Here is a 17,555-nt window from a genome sequence, read left to right as displayed (position 1 = left end):
CACCCTTATGGGGCAGGAGGGACACACCCATCATTGGGGTCGAGGGAAGTCTCGGGAAAGAGGCTGTGCACACCTAGTGCTGTCCTGACAGGCCAGCAGGAACCCAGGAAACCCCCCAATTGCAAGCTTTCTGTGATGGCCTGGGATTCAGACTCGGATGCTGAACCTGAGGGATCCCAGTCTGCACAGGATTCCCCGCCTCCAGAACCAGCTGAGCCGGGGCTGGGGCATGAGCCTGAAGGGTCCTCACCTGTGCTGGATCCTCAGGTGCAGGCACCAGATGTATCCACTCTGGCTCCTGAGGTGTTGGAGGACCCATTGCCTGCAGGTGCTCCACTCTCAGCCCCCCTTGTCAGATGCAAGATGGAGCAAGCAAGTTCTCCCCTGTAGCTCCTAGAAGCTGTCAACAGGCAACAGATTAAGGGAAGTATTTGGTTCCACTGTATTCTGCCTTGGTCAGACTACACTTGGAATACTGTGTTCAATTCCAGGCACCACAATTTAAGAAGGATGTTGACAAGCTGGAAGGTTTGCAGAGGAGGGTGACCAAGATGATCCAGGGTCTGGAATCTAAGCCTTATGAAGAATGGTTGAAGGAGCTGGCCTGGCTATGTTTAACAAGAAAAAGAGAAGATATGAGAGCCATCTTCAAATATCTCAAGGGTTGTCCCATGGAAGAGGGAGCAAGCTTGTTTTCTCCTGCTCTGGAGGGGAAGATTCCAACCAATTGCTTCAAGTTCCAAGAGGTTCTAACTCAACATTGGGAATAATTTTCTGATGGCAAGAGCTGTCTGACAGCAGAACAGACTCCCTCTGAAGCTGGTGGACTCTTCTTCATCAGAGGGTTTTTAAGCAGAGGTTGGATTCTTTCGCTTTGGTTCTTGCATTGCAGGGAGTAGATGACCCTTAGGATCCCTCACAACCCTTCGATTCTATGATGATAGGTGAAGAACATTTTCTTTGCAAATTAAAAGAGCTCTCAAATGTAACAGGAGCTTGTATCACTTTTAATTAAGGTTGGGAAGGATAATGTTGCCTTGGCTCACTAATGGAGAAGAGCAAATGAACTGAAGCTCAGTCCAGATAAGATGGAGGCACTGCTAGAGGGTGGTTCCCTAGAGCAGATGGCTGGGAGGTGGCCTGTTCTGGGTGGAGTTACACTCCCTCTGAAGGAGCAGGTACATAGCTTGGAGGTCTTCCTGGATCCTTTGCTGTCGTTTGAGGCTCAGGTGGCCTCAGTGGTGGTGAGGATCTTCCATCAGTTTTAACAGGGATAGCCTAACCTCTGTCGTCTATGCTCTGATAACATCCAGATTAGATTATCACAACACATTATACAGGGGGCTGCCTCTGAAGACAGTTCAGAAACTTCAGCTGTTGCAGAATTTGGCGGCCATGTTCCTCTCCCAGACAAGATGGTTTGGCCGATTAAACAGTCTATGGTCTTCAAAACTGAGCAAGAAGGCTCATTGTTGTTTGTTATAATGTTACATTATTGTGCTTTCATGTTGTAAACTGCCCTATGATCTTTGGAGAAAAGTGGTATATAACTTTATAAAATTTATCATAAATAATATTAACTGTTCTCTCGCTCAAGGGCAAAAGGGAAAGCTGCTCTTCTTGGGACCTTCTTCAAAGGATGCTACGAAGGCTACTCTGGAAAGGCCAACCCTGGGGGGAACCAGCAAGCAGGATGCAAGCACAAGAGCAGCCCTCCCCCCCCCTGGTGGGTTCCAGCCACTGGGATTCAGAAGAAGCTTTGCTGCCTCCCGTTGAGAAGGTGGTGATACAAGGAGGACTGCAATGGACACAAGGTAATAGCCCCAAGGCAACTATCTGCAAACAAACAATAAATGTCCATAAAAATGGCAAAAGTAGCTTCTTCCCCAAATAGGTTTTATCTTAAACCATTGCAAATCCAGTAAATAAAGAGATCACTTGTAATATGTCAGTGGTTCAGTGCTCATTGCTTCTCTTTCCAAAATAGATTTTATCTTGAACAATTGCAAACACAATAATAAAGAGCCCGCTTGTGATATTCCAGCGGTTTAGTGCTCGGACGTCATTCCAGTTATCTGACGTTTCGTCGCCAAAGCTCTTAGTCAACAAGCTGTCAAAATCAACTGCAATAGAATTGCACTGAATTAGCAAGTAGAATAGAATAAGGAAAATTAAAATTAAAAAGACATTGAGAATGCATAATTAAGACATGCCTTTAATTTTCCTTATTCTACTTGCTTCCCATTGAGAAAGGCAGAACATAGCTATCTTGGCCAGCAGCCATGAATGACCTCTGCTCCTGGAATTTGCCTAATCTTCCTTTATAGCCATTCAAGCTAGTTCCCCCCAGTGGGAGTGAGCTCCAGAGAGGGACTATGCAGTGCGTGAAGCACTTTCTTTTCTCGGTCCTCGATCTTCCCCTGTTCAGCTTCACTGGCTGCCTATGAGTGTTCCAGTGTTAGGAGAGAGGGAGAAGAACGTCTCTCTGTCCTCTTGCCCCTGGCCTTGTGCTTCCTTCCCTGGTAGCCATGGCTTCTGAGATGCCCACAAGGTGGCCCAGAGTATAGAGAGAGGCCTGCCTGCCTGCCTTTAGCCGGATCCTCAAAGGCACCTCCTATTTGGGCAGGATGGAGCAGGTGGCCCCAGCAGCCAATCCATCGGGGAGGGTGCAAAGCACACCCTCTTCCTCTTAACCAAGCACAAGCACACCTTTTGCACCCCTGCACATGCTTGGCAGGAACCCAGAAGATTGGTCTCCAGCGCCGTCCTCTCTCTGTGACCCGGCATCTAGGAAGGCAGGCCCACCCCCCAAAAATGCTGGCAACATCCCAACAGGAGGCCACCCCCGGGCAGTGCCAAAGAAGGGCCCCGCCCGATTCACGAGGCAGATTGCTGGACTGCACATGCCGAAACAAAAGGCTCCTTGGTCACGCTCTAGTGTGGAGTCCGGCATCCTGATGTCCTTCTTGCCCACTGGGCTGCCTGCCTGCAACTCTCTCTGTTCTGGGTGGAGGCCAGATGCCATCCAGAGAGCCAGTGTGGGGCAGCGGATGTGCTGGACTGTTGTTGTGACTCGGTAAGAGACTGGAACAGAGCCAACAAACTGAGGCTCAATCTGGATCAAACAGAGGCACTCTTAGTGGCCGGTTCCCTTAGACTGGAGTGATGGGGGGGGTTTGCCTGCTCTACATGGGGTTACACTTCCTCTGAAGGAGCAGGAGCGTAACTCGGGGTTCCTTCTGAATCCCTTGCTGTCACTTGAGGCTCAGGTGGCCTCGATGGCACGGAGTGCCTTCCATCACCTTCGGCTGGTGGCCCAGCTGTGCCCCTATCTGGACAGGGACAGCCTAATGTCTGTTGTCTATGCTCTGGTAATTTCTGGGTTAGATTGCTGCAATGCATCATATGTGGGGCTGCCTCTGAAGACCGTTCGGAAGCTTCAGCTGGTGCAGAATTTGGCAGTCAGGCAAGACGGGCAAGATAGTTTGAGAATATTACACTGATCCTGGCCCAACTGCACTGGCTGCCTATTCGTTTCCAGGCACAATTCAAAGTGCCTTAAACACCTCAGGACCGCAATACCTCAAGGACTGCCTCTTTCCATATGAACCTACCCAGACCCTGAGGTCATCTTCTGAGGTCCTTCTTTGTGTGCCTCCTCTGAGAGAGGTCCGGAGGGGGGCAACACGAGAGCAGGGCCATCTCTGCAGTGGCTCCCCATTTGTGGGATGTTCTCCCCAAGGAAGCTCGCCTGGCACCTTCATAGCACACCTTTAGGCACCAGGTGAAAACGTTCCTCTTTAACAAGGCCTTTGGCTGATTGACATCCTTTGTCCTTTTAAATGTGTTTGTAGAAGGGTGAGGGTTATTGTTCTGTTTCGGTTCCGGTTCTTGTTCTATTATGTATGTTGTCTTTTTAACTTGTATTTTTTATGGTGTGAACCACCCTGAGATCAACAGGTGAAGGGTATACAAATTGAATTAATAATAATAATAATAATAATTTTTAGCATTGGACTAGAACCTGGGAAAACACGGTTGAATCTCCCCACTCAGCCATGGAGCTCACTGGCTGTAAATTTGGGGGGCAATTGGTGCCTCTTAGTCTAACCTACAAGGTTGTTGTGAGGATGAAATGGGGAGGAGGAAGAGTCATGACCCTCCCCCCTTGAGCTCCTTTGAGGAAAAGGTGGGATGTGCATGATGGTCACCAGACTTATCAAACCACTGTGTTCCCTCCTAAAATCTGCCCCATCTTCCTGGATAGGGTCTCGTGACCCCCTGGCCCTCCAGGCTGCCGGACTCTTTTACTGAACAAGGAAAGAGCTTCATTTACGGCTGGGAAGGAGCTGGATTCATAAGACGACACACTCAATTCTGTTCCAGCCTCGGTGAGCAGGGAGCGATCTGGACCTTCTCCCAGCCCCCCTGGAAGCTGCTCCAAGATGTTGCAGGATGTGTCTCAAAGACGTCCCCCGCCCGCCCGCCAGCCCTCCCCGCTCCTGTCAATGAACCAGTGGGGAAACGCTCATATTAAAACATTTATTTCCAGGGGTGGTGTGACATAATGGAGAATCAGTCGTACGGTCTGTGAATTCAACCACCACCAACCAGCAACCACAAAGAGGAAGAGCGGAGGCCACGCTGGGCCCAGATCCCTCTCCCTGTTAATTCTTTGCTGTACAAAAGAAAAATAAAGTCCTGAAGGCCAGAAGAAGACACTTGCAATGCCTGGGCAGGGTTTCCTGGGGGTGGGGTGGGGCGAAAGGGGGGGTGGAGGAGGGGAGACAGGGGAGACCATCCATCCCTCCAGCATCTCCAGTCTCCGTGGGTTCCCAGCGCAGGCCTGAGGCACCGGGGGTGTGACGTCCCTGCTGGTGGCGCAGAATTTGGCCCTATTCTCAGTCTCCGGTGAGTTGAAACCGAATGGATTTTTGTCGGGTGCAAACGTGGGCGGCCACGTTTTCAGAAGGAGGAAGAGGAGGAGGAGGGTGGCAAGCACTCTTCAGGCTGCTGCCAGCTTCTGTGTGGTGGGAAGAGAAACAGAAAGAGAGAGAGAGAGATCTATAATGCCTGGCTTGGCTCAGCTCCTCAACAAAAGCAGAACCAACCTGGAAGGGGAGAACTTCCCCCAGCTCCCTCCCTCCCTGCCGCCCACCTGCCCATCTAAGCATCTTCCACTCAGGAAAGATGGAGCCCCACCCCCCAGGAGGTCTCCAGACCCAGGAAAGAAAAGGCTTTGACACACAGTGCCTGGCTGAACTGGGGGACTCACTGCCACCAGAGACAGAAATGGCCAGAAACCTAGATGGCCTTACAAGAGGATGAAACAAATTGCTGGGAGAGGAAAGGGCTTTCCATGTGTGGCTCTGCTCTGTCTTCACAGCTGGAGGCCAGTTGCTTGAATCTTCCATGAATGTGCCTCAGCATCTTTTCAAGCCACCTCTGCCTCCTGTGGATCAGGCCAGTGGTCCATCTGGTCCAGCCTCCTGTTCTCACCAGGTCCAGCCAGATGCCCCCATGGGAACCCAGCAAGCAGAAGAGGAGCACCAGAGCAACTCTCCCTTCCTGGGCCTTCCAGAGCCTTTTCCTCCTCCAGGAATTCCCTTTTGTCTAGTTCTCTTTTCAAGCCATCCAAGCTGGTGGCCCTCACGGCCTCCTGTGGCAGGCAGTTCCACAGTCTAACTCCACACCACATGGAGTCTTGCATCTTCCAACCTTCCGCCTCCTTGGATGTTCTCAGGTTCTAGTGTTGTGAGAGACAGAAGGGAACTTCTCTCCGTCTCCTTTCTCTGCACCAAGCATGATTATACAAACTCCTGTCCTGCTCCCTCTGGCTTCCTTTCCTCTCACGAAGCAGCCCCAAATGCTGTCCCCTTTCCTCATGGGGGATTCACTCATGGGGGGTTTCCCATTGGCACTTGGTTGGCCGCTACAAGAAGATTTCAGTGATGGTGGCCTGACTCTGGCATTCTCTTCCCGGGGAGACAGATAAGAACATTCAGAGTCCTGCTGGATCAGGTCCAGCCTCCGGCTCTCACATAGGCCAGCCAGATGCCTCCATGGGAAACTGACAAGCAGGATCCAAGCCCCGCCACAATTCTTCCCTCCTTCCCTTCCAGCAACTGGGCTTCAGAAGCATCACTGCTCCCAATCGTGGAGGAAAAGCATCAGCCCCTGGGCGAGGAGCCATCGACACGGCCTGATGCTCTTCCATGAATGTGCCTCATCCTCTTTCCAAGCCATCTCTGCCTCCTGTGGCAGGGAGTTCCGCAGTTCATCCTTGTACTGCATGAAGAACTAGATGTCTTTCCCGCTATGGTGAGCTGGAAGCCAAGGTGTTCTATAATTAGCCTTTTAGCTATAGCTGCTAAAAAAAACAACCAGGTGCTGTTATATGTGGTTTTCTATTGATTCTTAAATGTTTTCTCCTTTCCAGGCTGTTTGCACCTAGTTCTGCACCGGCCCTTTTATCATGTTGGCTCCAGCCAGATTTATCGCCTCCCTGCATTTCATTCTTGGAAGCTGCCTTGAAGGCAGGCTGGCGAAGAACAGGAAAAGTCAAGCATTAGGACACAAGAAAGGAAGGCTGCTGCTGCTGCTCAACAGAGAGGGCTCCTTTTTGAAGATTTTTTTTTTATCTATACTATTTTAAATTGTTATTGAGATTAATGTTGTATTTTTAGTTTTAGATTGTATGATTAATGTGAAAATTGTTTTCCATTTGGTTGTGTACCTTTTGATGTGTTTTATTGATTGTTTATGACTTTTGTTATGTTATGTAATTAGGTGCCGTATTTTCCGCTCTATAAGACACACCTAGTTTTTAGAGGAGGAAAACAAGGAAAAAAATTATTCTGAATCAAATGTTGTTGAAGAGGCTTTCTGCGGCTATTGCTGAAGCCAGAACAGCAAGAGGGATTGCGATAGCTGCGATAGCTGCGCAGCCTGCATTCGCTCCATAAGACGCACACACATTTCCCCTTACTTTTTAGGAAGGAAAAGGTGCGTCTTATAAAGCAAAAAATACGGTGAATCTTGTCGTGATGTAAGCCCCCTTGAGCATTGTTTAGGCGACATAAAAAATAACCCAGTTTGGTGGTAACGCCAAACCATTGCTTAGCAGAATGGGAGCCTGGCAGCACTGAGTCGGTCCCTGCCTGTCCCCTGTCCCCCAAATGAGTTTGGAAGCATCTGCCTCATGCTTTGAACTAACCACAGTTTATTGTGATGCATGAAAATGACAAGCCACGGTTTGCTGGGAAAGTTCAGCACCAAACCATTGTTTCTGATTCCAACCCGCCAGCCCCAAGCAGGATGGCCCAGAAGGCGGGAGACAAAGGGAAGCTCTCATCTCTGTGGAGAAACTTCCGGCACCTGGGGGGGGGGGGAGAGAGAGCGCACCACGAAATATATGGCCCACGATGTGCTCAGGGCAAACGGTGTCCTAAAGAACGTACGTGCATTTTGCAAAGTTGATGCATTTTTTAAAATCTGCCTATTTAGCTTAGAATGTGTGCTTTTAACTGTGAATTTTATTCCTTCTGCTTTTCTACAAACTTAAGAATTGTGGAGTTGGAAGAGACAGTGGCGGAGGAACCCTCTCCGGCACCCGGGGAGGCGCAGCCCATATGGACTGCACATGTGTTGCACCACACACGCACACTCTGTACGGAATGTCGCTCGCACGTGGTGGCTGTATGGGCGCTGTGTGTGAGCAGCACCCCTATGGACGCCCATATGGACGGTGGAAGAGAGCGGCAGCCCATACGGACAGCATGTGAGCAGTGCCCATATGGACTGCGTGCGCCCTCTGCCGCTCTACAGCTGGGGGCAGGCAGGGGCCATCTTGTCACCCCTCCCAGAGTGGCACCCAGGGCAGCCTGCCCTCTCCGCTGCCCCCTTCCTACGCCCCTGGGAAGGAACATCTAGTCCAACCCCCAATTGCTTTTAATGTTGCTTTTTTATTCTAAGGTGTCTTTTGCATTCTTCTAAAGCATATTTTATGTGCTTTGCAAACTGCTAGAACTTTTGTTTTCAGGGAAGCTGCAAGCACATTTTGTTAAAAATAACAATGGCGCACATTCACACACGTCGTTCTTTGTGCACAGAGTAAGGCAGCCTTTAGTCTAGCAAAACGGGATCAACGTCTCCTCGGGAGAGTTACTTACTATTAGAATTACTTTTCAACTATTGTCTTTGTGACATTTTTAGCTTTCTGCATCCCCTCTGTGTCATTTAAATTTGCATGTGGGAATAATAATCATAATCATAATAATGTTGCAATCTGCTTTGGATGGACTTGGCCAGAGAAGTGACTTTTTAAAATGCCATTCATGGAGCCTTGAGTCTATATCAGGGGGAATAATAAATATAATGGGGATAAATAAATAAATTATAAAATCAATAGATAAATAAAAGAGAGTTGGGGGGGGAGGGGAGGCTTTACAAGCAAGAGGAGTTGACTCTGGAGGGAGAAAATGCAACAGAGGCTCATCTTCCTTCCCCACCAAGCAAGGGGAGCAGCTCACTGGGGCCCCAAAGGAAGGACCCAGAAACCAGGCAAGGCCAAGGGAAGCACCCATGGGTGGGGTGGGAGGGTGGGGTGATTAGTTGGGGGGCATTCATCTCTGAATTGGCACAGGCACACTTTGAGTTTCAGTTGTATTTTTTCTTTTCCCCACACAAGTTCTCAAAACGGACAAGCCAACTGAGCCCATTTTTTCATATGCATTAATTCTATCACGGAAGAAACAAAGAAGGGATCTTAACACAATTGTGAAATCACACCGAGATCCCTCTTTGCACCGCGACTGAGCGAATGCAATTCCTTCCCTGGGATCCATCGTCAATCTGGGGCGAAAAGCGTGAGCAGCTTCTAGGATTCGTCCAGGAGAACAAGGGATCGATCCAGCACTGGGGCAACTCCAGAAACAAGATTAAGCCATTTGGAAGCCCAAGAAGGAATTTGCAGGAGCCTTGAGAGATCTCCTGGGCGACCATCGCAGAGGTCTTACGGCTGCTCTGTTTCGGGGTGTTATAACTGCTTTTTATCGGTTATATGGCATTGCAACAGGCCATCTTTTCTGCCTGGAAAGCTGACTCATAGCCTTGCACAAATAGAAGGAACAAAAGAGTGAAATTGGCACAAATATAAATGCTGCTGACTCAGCCTGGTGAAATCTCCCTGCCGCCAACAAGACCCACGGAAAGCAAGGCTGGCCAGCCTGCAGCACCGCTGACCCACTTTCTCTGGTGCGAGAGACCCCAGACTCCTGCTCACAGCTACCAAGAGAGAGATGGACAGGCTCTTTGACCAGAGACACTTCCAGCCCGGCTCTGTCCTGCCTCCTACAGCAGACGACCTCCGCCCATTGGGCAGCCTGGCCAGGGGGCAGGGGCAGAAACCTCCTCCTTCCCCCTCTCCCCATCGGCCACCCGGATAGGGCGCCCCCAGCACCCCTGAACCAAGGAGGGTCATTCCAAGGGCATCGCCCGGCCACACTGGCTGAAGGTATTGAAGGAGTATTTTATTTTACACAACGTAGCAACACAGAGTTGATGGGTTTTGTACAGCGTTGGCCCAGAAAGGAAGGCAGGACCAAAGTCACAGGGGGAAAGAGGGCAGAAAAGACACTCGGCTCGTTTAGAAATGCTCCCTCTCCCTTTTTTGTCTACTGATCCATCAGAAAAGCAGCCTTCTGTTGGCACAGAGGAAAGAGCAACAAGGCCCTTCTACAAGTGGCTCTTTCTTCCCCCCAGGCCAAGACTCCTTCTCTCTCTCCTGGGTCCTTGATCGGCTAGGGTGGGACCCGGGTGCCGATCCTAGCAGAGGCGGAGACCCCGCTCGGCTTTTGTGCTTTCCCCTTAAATCTTTGTTTCCTCGCCAATATTTCCCTCTGGTTGTTAGATTAAACGGAAACCCCAAGAGAGAAAAGGTGGTGCGAAGGGGCGCTCCACGGTGGTCCGTGCCCCGCTCTGGGCCGAGAGGCGAGAGGGGCAGGAAAAAGCCAGCCACTGCCCCCACCTGGAGATGAGTTCTCGGACAGTGTTTGGAGGGCGGGGGAACCCTCCATCCTTTTTCAGGACTGGCAAAATAAAAAAAAGAAAAGCCACACACCCCTAGCGGCTCACACCGTGCTTTCCAATATCCACTCCGAACTGGAGAAAGTTGCTTGACCACTATCCGCCTCGGAGGAGTCTGTCTGCAAGAGCATCCCGTTCATGGACAGGCTCCGCTTAGACCAAAATCCGCCCGGGTTCGGGGAGTTAAGGTAACAGTGGTATTCCATGATCTCTCCGTTCAGGGAGTACCTGCGCTTGGCGCGGGACGGGTCGGCGGGCAAGGTGAGGAACTTACTTGGCTTGCCTGGCACTCTCTTGTAGGCAGGGGCCGCCCCCGGGGAAGAGTCCGCCGGCCGGGCGGCCAGCTGCAGCGCCGTGGAGTTGTTGCGGTTCGTGTTCTGCGACTCGAGGCCGCCGGATGCGGAGGAGCAGGAGGCGCCTTCGCCAGGGACGGCGTCGTGGCTGCCGGACTTTGGTGTGGGCTTGCGCTTCAGCTTTTGGGAAGCGGGGGGCCCCGGAGTCCACGTGGGTGGCAGAGCGGAGGTAGCGCCGGCCCCGCCGGAAGCGGAGCAGGAGTCCTGGCCGGGAAAGGCGTCCGCCGGCCGCGCCGAGCCCTCGCCGCCCACCTTGCAGCACTGCAGGCTCTCCTCGCGCCCCATGGCCTGCTTGGAGCCCGACGGCGGCAGGGCAGCGCCGGCGCCGCCGAACCCTGGCTGCTGGGCCTGCTGGGCCCCATTGGTCTGGGAGTAAACATTGCTGACCTTGGCGGCCTTGGGGTGCCCGCCGTTGTTGCACACCTTGTAGCGGATCATGAGGATGATGATGAAGACCAGCACGGAGGCCACGATGATGCCCCCGATGATGATGATCATGGTGCCCCCCAGGAACTGGGACTGCATGAAGTGGCAGCGCACGTAGTCCTGCTCCGTCGTGAACTGGATGCAGCCCACCACACGGGTGGCCGTCAGGGAGGTGATGCCGTCGTCGTAGATGGCCAGGACGCACAGGTCGTAGACCGTCCCCGCCGCCAGGTTGTTGACCAGGAAGGTCTTGCTCGTGGGAGGGATCATTCTGCGGAGGGACAGAAAGAAAAAAGGTGTCACTGGGTTGGACTGGGAGGACCAACCTCACAATCTTAAAAGAGCTATATAAAGGTCAAGGGACCCCTGACCATTAGGTCCAGTCGTGACCGACTCTGGGGTTGCGGCGCTCATCTCGCTTTACTGGCCGAGGGAGCCGGCGTACAGCTTCCAGGTCATGTGGTCAGCATGACAAAGCCGCTTCTGGCAAACCAGAGCAGTGCACGGAAACGCTGTTTACCTTCCCGCCGGAGTGGTACCTATTTATCTACTTGCACTTGATGTGCTTTTGAACTGCTAGGTAGGCAGGAGCTGGGACAGAGCAACGGGAGCTCACCCCATCGCGGGGATTCAAACCACTGACCTTCTGATTGGCAAGGCCTAGGCTCTGTGGTTTAAACCAGAGCGCCAACCGTGTCCCAGAATAGCTATATAGGTGGGGGGGGGGTTGTATAGTCCAGTAGCACCTTACAGACCAACTAAGTTTGTTCTTGGTATAAGCTTTCGTGTACATGCACACTTCTTCAGATACATTCAGATGCACATGGAAGCTTATACCAAAAAGAAACTTTCTCGTCTTCTGCTGCTGCTGTATACTCTGCGTAATCACCATCGGAGGACTCAACCAGAGGAGTAGCTCAGTCGAACGCAAGTTCCGACATCCCCCACCATCACAGAACATTTCCACCATCACTCCACCAACGGGACGCAGCACTCGTGCCCTCCCTACTCCTGAGAAAAGCCCTGAATCCCAATTTTATTTTATTGCATTCTTTGGTAGATTTACAAAAAGGAAAACGCACACCAATATATACACTTTAGAGAGGGGCGAGATTAGATGCAGGCGCACAATGCATATATTTTTTTTACAAAACCAAGACTTGAGAACTACCGTCCCATATCACTGCTCAATGTGGATTACAAAATTTTTGCAGACATCTTGGCTAAAAGACTAAAAAGAGTGTTAGTGGAAGAGATACATAAAGACCAAGCAGGCTTCCTCCCAGGTAGACATTTATCTGACAATGTGAGAAACATAATCAATATTTTAGAAAAATTACAAGTGAATATAAATACAAAGGCAGTTTTAATATTTGTGGACGCGGAGAAAGCTTTTGACAGCATTTCTTGGAGTTTTATGAAGAAGAACTTACAGGGGATGGGGGTAGGCCAAGGCTTTGAAAACGGTATAAGTGCAATATATTCTGAACAAAAGGCTAAATTAATTGTAAATAATGTGGTGACGGAAGAATTTAAGATAGAAAAAGGGACACGACAAGGTTGCCCAATCTCCCCATTGCTTTTTATATCGGTCCTGGAGGTTTTGCTGAATATGATTAGAAGGGACCAGTTGGTTAAAGATATACATGTCGGAGCTAAACAGTACAAATTGAGAGCATTTGCAGATGACTTAGTATTGACGTTACAGGAGCCAGAATCTAGTACCAAAAGGGTTTTAGAACTGATTCAAGAATTTGGTCAAGTTGCAGGATTTAAATTGAATAAGTTAAAAACCAAGATAAAAAAATTCCTTCCAGTAGCACCTTAAAGACCAACTAAGTTAGTTCTTGGTATGAGCTTTCGTTAACTAAGTTAGTTTCCAAGAACTAACTTAGTTGGTCTTTAAGGTGCTACTGGAAGGAATTTTTTTATTTTGACTATGGCAGACCAACACGGCTACCTATCTGTAACTTAAAAACCAAGGTTTTAGAGAAAAATTTAACACCAATGGACAGAGAGAGGTTTCAGAATGAGACAGGTTTAACAGTGGTTAAGAAAGTTTCCTGCTTGGCAGGGGGTTGGACTCTATGGCCCTTGTGGTCTCTTCCAACTCTATGATTCTATGATTCTAAGTTAAATACCTGGGGATTAATATGACAGCAAAAAATGGGAATTTGTTCAAAGATAACTATGAGAAATGCTGGGCTGAAGTGAAAAAAGATTTAGAAATTTGGTCAAATTTGAAGCTTTCCCTGCTGGGTCGTATTGCTGCGGTAAAAATGAATGTATTGCCTAGAATGTTGTTTTTGTTTCAAACATTGCAAATTGTGGACAAAATGGACTGTTTCAAGAGGTGGCAGAGAGATATTTCTAGATTTGTCTGGCAGGGCAAGAAGCCTAGAATAAAATTTAAAATATTAACAGATGCAAAGGAAAGAGGTGGATTTACCCTGCCAGACTTCAAACTTTACTATGAATCAGCAGCCTTTTGCTGGTTGAAAGAATGGCTGCTTCTTGAAAACACTGACATTTTGGATTTAGAAGGTTTTAACAATGTATTTGGATGGCATGCATATCTGTGGTATGATAAGGTCAAAGCACATAAAGCATTTAAAAACCATATTGTCAGGAAAGCATTGTTTAATGTTTGGATAAGATACAAGGACTTATTGGAAAACAAAACCCCAAGGTGGCTGTCACCGATGGAAGCGAAAGCTCAGAAAAAGCTCAATATGGAGGTCAAATGGCCGAAATATTGGGAAATTTTGGAACAAGATGGAGATAGACTGAAATTGCAGAGTTTTGAGGAACTAAAAAACAAAGTGCGAGACTGGCTTCATTATTATCAGATAATGGAGGCATATAATTTGGACAAGAAAATTGGCTTCCAGGTGGAAAAATCAAAATTGGAAACAGAACTGTTAGAACCCAAAACTAAGAATTTGTCAAGAATGTATAACTTGCTGTTGAAATGGAATACTCAGGATGAAACGGTGAAATCTGCTATGATTAAATGGGCACAAGATGTTGGACATAATATAATGATGGCTGACTGGGAACAGTTATGGACCACAGGTATGAAGTTTACGGCATGTAATGCCTTAAGAGAGAATATTATGAAAATGATATACAGGTGGTACATGACACCAGGCAAGCTTGCAAAAATCTATCACTTGCCCGATAATAAATGTTGGAAATGTAAGGAAACCGAATAATAATAATAATTTATTATTTATACCCCGCCCATCTGGCTGGGCTTCCCCAGCTACTCTGGGCGGCTTCCAAAAGAATATTAAAATACTATAATACATCAAACATTAAAAGCTTCCCGAAACAGGGCTGCCTTCAGATGTCTTCTAAAAGCCTGGTAGTTGTTGTTCTCTTTGACATCTGGTGGGAGGGCGTTCCACAGGGCGGGCGCCACTACCGAGAAGGCCCTCTGCCTGGTTCCCTGTAACTTGGCTTCTCGCAATGAGGGAACCGCCAGAAGGCCCTCGGTGCTGGACCTCAGTGTCCGGGTAGAACGATGGGGGTGGAGACGCTCCTTCAGATATACTGGACCAAGGCCGTTTAGGGCTTTAAAGGTCAGCACCAACACTTTGAATTGTGCTCAGAAACGTACTGGGAGCCAATGTAGGTCTTTCAAGACCGGTGTTATGTGGTCTCTGCGGCCGCTCCCAGTCACCAGTCTAGCTGCCGCGTTCTGGATTAGTTGTAGTTTCCGGGTCACCTTCAAAGGTAGCCCCACGTAGAGCGCATTGCAGTAGTCCAAGCGGGAGATAACTAGAGCATGCACCACTCTGGCCAGACAGTCTGCGGGCAGGGAGGGTCTCAGCCTGCGTACTAGATGGAGCTGGTAGACAGCCGCCCTGGATACAGATTTGACCTGTGCCTCCATGGACAGCTGTGAGTCCAAAATGACTCCCAGGCTGCGCACCTGGTCCTTCAGGGGCACAGTTACCCCATTCAGGACCAGGGAATCCTCCGCACCTGCCCGCCTCCTGCCCCCCAAAAACAGTACTTCTGTCTTGTCAGGATTCAACCTCAATCTGTTAGCCGCCATCCAACCTCCAACCGCCTCCAGGCACTCACACAGGACCTTTACTGCCTTCACTGGTTCTGATTTGAAAGAGAGGTAGAGGTAGAGAGGTACCGAAGAGGTACCGAAGAGAGGTACCGAAGGTACATTCTTTCACCTTTGGTGGACGTGCCCAAGGATTAAGGCTTTCTGGGAGATGATTTATAATGAACTGAAAAGGCTATTTAAATATACCTTTCTGAAGAAACCAGAGGCCTTTCTTCTGGGCATGGTTGGCCAAATGGTGTCAAAGAAGGACAGAACTTTCTTTATGTATGCCACAACAGCAGCAAGAATACTTATAGCAAAGTATTGGAAGACACAGGATCTACCCACTCTGGAAGAATGGCAGATGAAGGTGATGGACTACATGGAATTGGCGGAAATGACTGGCAGAATCCGAGACCAGGGAGAAGAGTCGGTGGAAGAAGATTGGAAGAAATTTAAAGACTATTTACAGAAATATTGCAAAATTAATGAATGTTAGAATGATGTTGGAATGAAGCTAGGTGGTTTAAGCAGTAATGCTATAAAGGTGTATGTAAAAAAGGATTGATAACAGATGAAAATTTAAAGTTATAGTATATTAAGTTAAAGGATCATGAGAAAACAAAGAGGGAAAGAAATTGCTGACTTAAATAACTGAACTGGAATACAAAAAAGGGAGGTATGAGGGCGTCAGGGAAACAAGGATATGAATGTAAGCTTTAGAAAGATTGATTCATTTTCCTTTTCTTCTTTTTAAGTGTCTTTTATTCCTTTTTTCCCCTGTATTTTGTATTTTCCTTGTATTTTTATTTTTTGTTTTTGTGTAATTCTTTTTTCTCTCTGAAATTTTAATAAATATCATTTAAAAAAAATAAAAATAAAAAACCAAGACTCCTCCAACTCCGCTCTGCTCCCCCGTTCTTCCTGCCCAGGGTGGCCCTGCCCTCTGACTGCCCCCCAGAGCCAGGGGGTCACCTGGGGCTGGGCCTGGCCAGCCGCAGCCTCTCCTCGCCTGCTCTCCAGCCGCCGCCAAGAGATGCCCAAGGGATGCTCCTTCTCAGCTGCCGCTCAGGACAAACGTTTGTCCCCCCCAGGACCAACGCCGGCTCAGCCTCCCCCCTCAGCTCCTTCTCAGCTGCTGCTCAGGACAAATGCCGGCTCAGCCTCCCCCCTGAGATCAGGGGCGGCAAAATGACATTTCAGGATCAAATCCAAAGCCAGGAGGGCTTTCATAATTCCTGGAAAATAGGGAGCCTTGGAGGGTATGCTACAGGCAGAGGCTCATAAGACAAGGCCAACGTTCTCAATGCTTAAAGTTACACTGTAAACCAGAGGTTTCCAAATGTTTGGGTGCCATCGCCCCCCCCCCCCATTCCATAGATTCATCCCCAGTTCCCCCTTCCTTATAAAAACCATTATCCAGAAGAGCAGTTTGCAGGACTCACTAAGGAAGATGGTAAAGGTAAAGGTAAAGGGACCCCTGACCATTAGGTCCAGTCATGACCAACTCTGGGGTTGCGGCGCTCATCTCGCTTTATTGGCCAAGGGAGCCAGCGTACAGCTTCTCTCCAGATGTTTTGGGACTACAATTCCCATCATCCCTGAGCACTGGTCCTGTTAGCTAGGGATGATGGGAGTTGTAGTCCCAAAACATATGGAGGGCCAAGTTTGGGGATGCCTGGCTTAGATCATCTCCCTGCCTGAACCCCTGGAAAGTGTGTCCCAGTCTCTGCAGGTGATACAGATCTAGCTAGACCAGCAGGTCTGTCTTTGTATCGAGGCCCCTTGCTGGCTGCCTAAGGCTGGAGGAAGAAGCAAATAATTTTATTTACGGCGCTCCCTTCATCCGAAGGTCCCAGGGAAGGCAGCAGCAGGAAAGCAACGTCATAAACCACAGTCACGAAAATAGGGTGGGTTGTAAATATAGGGGAAACGAGAAAGCAAAGGGGAGAGGCGAGCCAGCCAGCTGCCCACCGCAAGTTGGCCTCAATTGGCCTGGACTTGGGGGCAAGGAGTCCAAGGGGCCCAGACACCATCATCATCATCATCATCATCATTTATTATTTATACCCCGCCCATCTGGTTGAGTTTCCCCAGCCACTCTGGGCGGCTCCCAATCAAATGCTAAAAACAGTACAGCATTATATATTTAAAACTTCCCCAAACAGGGCTGCCTTCAGATGTCTTTTAAAGATAGGATAGCTGCTTATTTCCTTCACATCCAAAGGGAGGGTGTTCCACAGGGTGGGCGCCACTACCGAGAAGGCCCTCTGCCTGGTTCCCTGTAACCTCACTTCTCGCAATGAGGGAACCGCCAGAAGGCCCTCGGAGCTGGACCTCAGTGTCCGGGTTGAACGATGGGCGTGGAGATGCTCCTTCAGGTATACAGGACCAAGGCAGTTTAGGGCTTTCAAGGTCAGCACCAACGCTTTGAATTGTGCTCGGAAACCTACTGGGAGCCAATGCAGATCTCTCAGGACCAGTGTTATGTGGTCCCGGCGGCCGCTCCCAGTCACCAGTCTAGCTGCCGTATTCCGGATTAATTGCAGTTTCTGGGTCACCTTCAAAGATAGCCCTACGTAGAGCGTGTTGCAGTAGTCCAAGCGTGAGATAACCAGAGCATG

The 17,555-nt window shown here is 49.3% G+C and overlaps 1 protein-coding gene across 3 annotated transcripts in view; it reads right to left on the bottom strand.

Annotated features, from left to right (window-relative positions):
* Positions 1-4,528: 4,528 nt before the first annotated feature.
* The window catches only part of LRFN5 (leucine rich repeat and fibronectin type III domain containing 5), a 75,758-nt gene continuing 62,731 nt past the window's right edge, over positions 4,529-17,555 (bottom strand). Inside the window, exons 3-4 of one of the 3 annotated variants that reach the window (XM_083514800.1) lie at positions 10,121-11,136; positions 4,529-5,023 (exon numbers count right to left, since the gene is read on the bottom strand). In XM_083514800.1, coding sequence (XP_083370926.1) covers positions 10,131-11,136 — 1,006 coding nt within the window. In that variant the 3' untranslated portion in view covers positions 4,529-5,023; positions 10,121-10,130. Of the gene's footprint in view, positions 5,024-9,509; positions 11,137-17,555 lie in introns of those variants that run through there. The other 2 variants (XM_083514801.1, XM_083514799.1) reach the window with 2 other exon arrangements.

Source organism: Podarcis liolepis, assembly GCF_965112155.1.
Source record: "Podarcis liolepis genome assembly, chromosome: 1".
Classification (NCBI taxonomy): domain Eukaryota; kingdom Metazoa; phylum Chordata; class Lepidosauria; order Squamata; family Lacertidae; genus Podarcis; species Podarcis liolepis.
This window is presented reverse-complemented; position numbering and strand designations above follow the sequence as displayed.